The 3,511-nt window shown below is 53.0% G+C and overlaps 2 protein-coding genes across 5 annotated transcripts in view; both read left to right on the top strand.

Moving 5' to 3' along the window:
• The window catches only part of LOC113216535 (integral membrane protein GPR155), a 32,649-nt gene extending 31,348 nt beyond the window's left edge, over positions 1-1,301 (top strand). For all 4 annotated transcript variants that reach the window (XM_026436295.2, XM_052271794.1, XM_052271798.1 and 1 more), the window contains exon 16: positions 31-1,301. In XM_026436295.2, coding sequence (XP_026292080.2) covers positions 31-268 — 238 coding nt within the window. In that variant the 3' untranslated portion in view covers positions 269-1,301. The remainder of the gene's footprint in view (positions 1-30) is intronic.
• Positions 1,302-2,455: 1,154 nt separating this feature from the next.
• Positions 2,456-3,511, top strand: part of LOC127750294 (coiled-coil domain-containing protein 177-like) — a 9,194-nt gene continuing 8,138 nt past the window's right edge. Inside the window, exons 1-4 of the mRNA XM_052271534.1 lie at positions 2,456-2,556; positions 2,632-2,812; positions 2,891-3,002; positions 3,097-3,509. Coding sequence (XP_052127494.1) covers positions 2,519-2,556; positions 2,632-2,812; positions 2,891-3,002; positions 3,097-3,509 — 744 coding nt within the window. The 5' untranslated portion in view covers positions 2,456-2,518. The remainder of the gene's footprint in view (positions 2,557-2,631; positions 2,813-2,890; positions 3,003-3,096; positions 3,510-3,511) is intronic.

Genomic DNA, 3,511 nt, shown 5'->3' with positions numbered 1-3,511 from the left:
AATCTAACCTTTTTTAAAATTGAATTGCAGGTGGTTTTTCCGTACATATGCATCATGTTTTAAGGCCTCAGAACTAATTGATTGGCTGGTCAACATGGAAGTTGTGAGGACACGTGAAGAAGGCATAGCATACTGTTGTCATTTAGTTCAAGGACGAGTAATTCGAAATTTTGGAAATGTAAATAATTTCCAAGATACTCCTGTACTCTATACATTTCTACCATCAACTTCTAATAATGTTCCTTTTGATGGGTCAGATAGTTTTTAACTTCTTACAATATAAGGGACCAAGGAAAAAAGAGCCTATTCTTCAAGCATAGTATTTTGCCAAAGATTTAAAGTCTACTTGCTTGGTTTCATGTGTGATATGTCCAAAGCTGTTTTAGTTTATGTAAATTATATCCATTGAATCCTAAAAAATAGTTTTATCTTGAATTCTGAACTTTATTTTTGTTGTTCAGAAATTGTTTGTGTCTCAAGGTCTGATCTAATGTTGGAAGAATCCTTAAGTTTCTTAATACATTCAAGTTATATTTGGTGTGAATGAATTGTAAAGAAAAAATACTTAAGAGTTTGTTAAGTGAAAAGTTGATCAAAAATTTTATCATGATCATCAAGATAAATTTGTGTCTATTTGCTCAAATTACTTTCTCTTCAGTATTACTTCTCTTACAAATACTGTGTTGTGTCTTAATCTTATTTTTGATTCCCTTTAAAATCTGTTCTATCATTGTATGTTGTGTTTTCTCATCTGATAATTTTAATGCTCCTATCTGTATTTTGTATGAAGCATTATTTTTTCTCATGTCTGCCTTCTCTCTCATTTTCTGCTCTTTTGTAATTATTTTAAGGATGGCTTTGGTAGTGAAAAATTACCCTCCAGGCTTGTTCACTTTAAGCCTTTTTATTGAACTCTACATGTTCTACCAACTGCAACCTGTGCTGTGCAAGTAGTTTTGTTCTATACACAATAGTGTATGTGTGTGAACATTTGTTTTACCTAGTTTTAATTGGTCGACTGTGATTTAATTCCATTGAAACAAAGAGATAGGATGTTATTTTTAATGCTACTGCATTAGTTTTACCACTTGTTCAGTTTTTGCACTGTTTCTTTTATAAATTATATGTCCGTACTTAAAGCTGCTTCTTTTGCTTTTTTCATATTTTAGTTTGAACAAAATATTAACTTAGACAAATTTAATTTGGATCTCTCTTATGATAGTTCATATAATTTATCATGAAATATGCCTCAGGCTTTCATCCGCAGCTAGAAAGAATAAATTATCTAAATAATTCCCAAACCGTGTAGATGTTTGTTTTTTTCCTGCGATCCCTCGCCTAAGCGACTAAAGCCGCAGACGACAACACACACACGCCACCAACAGGGACTCCTCTGGGCGGGGGCGGGGGCGGGGGTTGTTTAAAGCAGCCTTTTCCGAGCGGGGGTGGCGCGGCGCGTGCTTAGCACCAATCTTCCCACGCGCCCTGGCGCGGGACGGGGACGAAGCGGGGCTGCGGGGGCCCGAGCCGGGCAACCCCTCCGGGGGCCTGGGGCGGGGGCGCGGCGCGCGGCAGTGTCTGTGCATCGGGCCGGGGCCGAGGCCGCCGCCTCCGTCGCCGCTGCTCGTCGTTGCTCCGGCGCGAGTCCATGCGCCGTGGACGCACAGCCCTGCAACGGGAGGGTAAGCATACGTCGACCGCCCCACGGCCACCTCCCGCAGGTGCCACCTGCACCTGGACCGCACTCTGCATCATGTGCAAGGCTGCAGGCGAGAGAGTTCCTCGGAAGGTGCGCGCTTGCGCCAGGTGGGGGCTGTGGGCTGTGAGGCACCGCACGGTTTCCAGTCAAGGCCACTGCAGACTCACTGAAAGTGGGGGTTGGTTTTGGTAAATCAGGATACGATGGCGGGGTTCGGGGTGCTGTTGACTAGTAGGGGTGGTTGGGCGAAAGAGAGGAATCGGCGTATCCGAGAGCGCACAGCGCACACCCTTGTTACGAACGGTGTATACGTTGCTGCGGTGTCCCGAGACCCCTAACCCCTAGACCGAAGGGTGGAGCGGGGGTGAGGTCGGGGGGTGAGCTCCAGGCGAGACTTTGCGGTGGCGCCGGCCAGGTATGCAGCCCTCCGTGCGGCGGTGCGTGTTTGGTTGCCATGGTGGAGTGCGGGAGGTGCGCCGCGTCCCCCTCGGCGTCGCGGCGCCCGTCGGGACGGAGTGGACTACGGGCCCCGCGACGCGCGACGCGACAAGGAAATCGGACTGGGGAGAAAATCGGGTGTGGCTCCTCCTCCTCCTCTTTTATTTCCGTGTCGGATGGCGGACAGATAATTGTCCGCGAGTCATGCGTGAGGTTTTTGTGCTCACACTGCGAGTCGCGCCGCCCCCGCGCTGCCCCCGCCCCGGGAGTACTTTAGTGGCCCCCGTCCAGTCGGCGCCTCAGTGAGGACCAGACCAGACCTCCGCACTCAACAGAACGGTCAGCAGCGCCTCGCGGCCCGGCCCCTCAGACCTCAGCACCATGCCCCCCGTCGTGGCCGTGCAGCAGCACTGGCACTGGTGGGTTGGCGGGTGTTCGGTGCGCCCCCCCCCCCTTTTCCCCTAACCGAGTCAGTGGTTTCGATCTTGTTCCAGGTGCAGCATGCAGGTGGAGCGCCGTGGCCGCTGGAGTCCGGAGCCCAACGCCATGGCCGTCTCCTCCGTCCGGTTGGACAAGCTGGACCTGTTCAACTTTGACTCGGCGCCGGCCTGGGATAGCCCCGTGGTGCTGTCCTCGCCGCGGTCTCTGGCAGCGTGCCGGCGCGCCGGCGTCAAGGTGCGACCTGGCTGGCGTCTCCCCCGGCCCCGGCCTGGAGAGCTGGGCGCCCTCTTAGTCTCGACCCTCTTGTTGCAGCCGGTGGAGCTGCTGTATCGCAGCGAGCAGGAGGTGCTGGCGTCGCTGCCGCCCGACGTGCCCGGCGGCGTTCTGCAGGCCGTGCACCGCAGGGCCGAGGAGGAACGCCAGGGTGGGTTACTGCTGCTAGACAACCTCGTTATGACCACCTGTTATCACCATCTCCCAGATGGCTGACCTGACATTCCTTGTACGCCACCCCTCAGCTAAGTTACGCGCCTGCCGAGCCATCCGCCACCAGATGATCCAACGACAGCAACAGGGGGACCAGGTGACCGGATCACCGAGGCGACCGACCTACCAGTCGACGGACTTGGCTACGGCCGGGATGCGCGACCAGGGCGTTTTCATCACCGAGAGGAATGCTGCTCTCGTTGGACCACTCTTCCCTGCCAAGAAGGACGTCCTCAGGGACAGCTCCCCCAGGTCGAGGTACTCCCCGCAGGAGGTCAAGAGGCAGGACTTTGCCAAGGCAGGGTCGCCAGACCGGGGTACGGACGTCTCCTTCGACTTCAAAAAGGACTTCTTCAAGGCAAGCTCTCCCGACTCCCCCAAGAACAAGGCGGACTCACTCAGGACACCATCACCCGACTCGCGCCGGAGGTCGGCCTCACCGGAAGT

This window comes from Frankliniella occidentalis, unplaced genomic scaffold (genome assembly GCF_000697945.3).
Source record: "Frankliniella occidentalis isolate FOCC.00 unplaced genomic scaffold, Focc_3.1 Scaffold6, whole genome shotgun sequence".
Classification (NCBI taxonomy): Eukaryota; Metazoa; Arthropoda; class Insecta; order Thysanoptera; family Thripidae; genus Frankliniella; species Frankliniella occidentalis.
The sequence above is the reverse complement of the archived record's forward strand: the minus strand, read 5'-3'. Positions and strand labels throughout refer to the sequence as shown.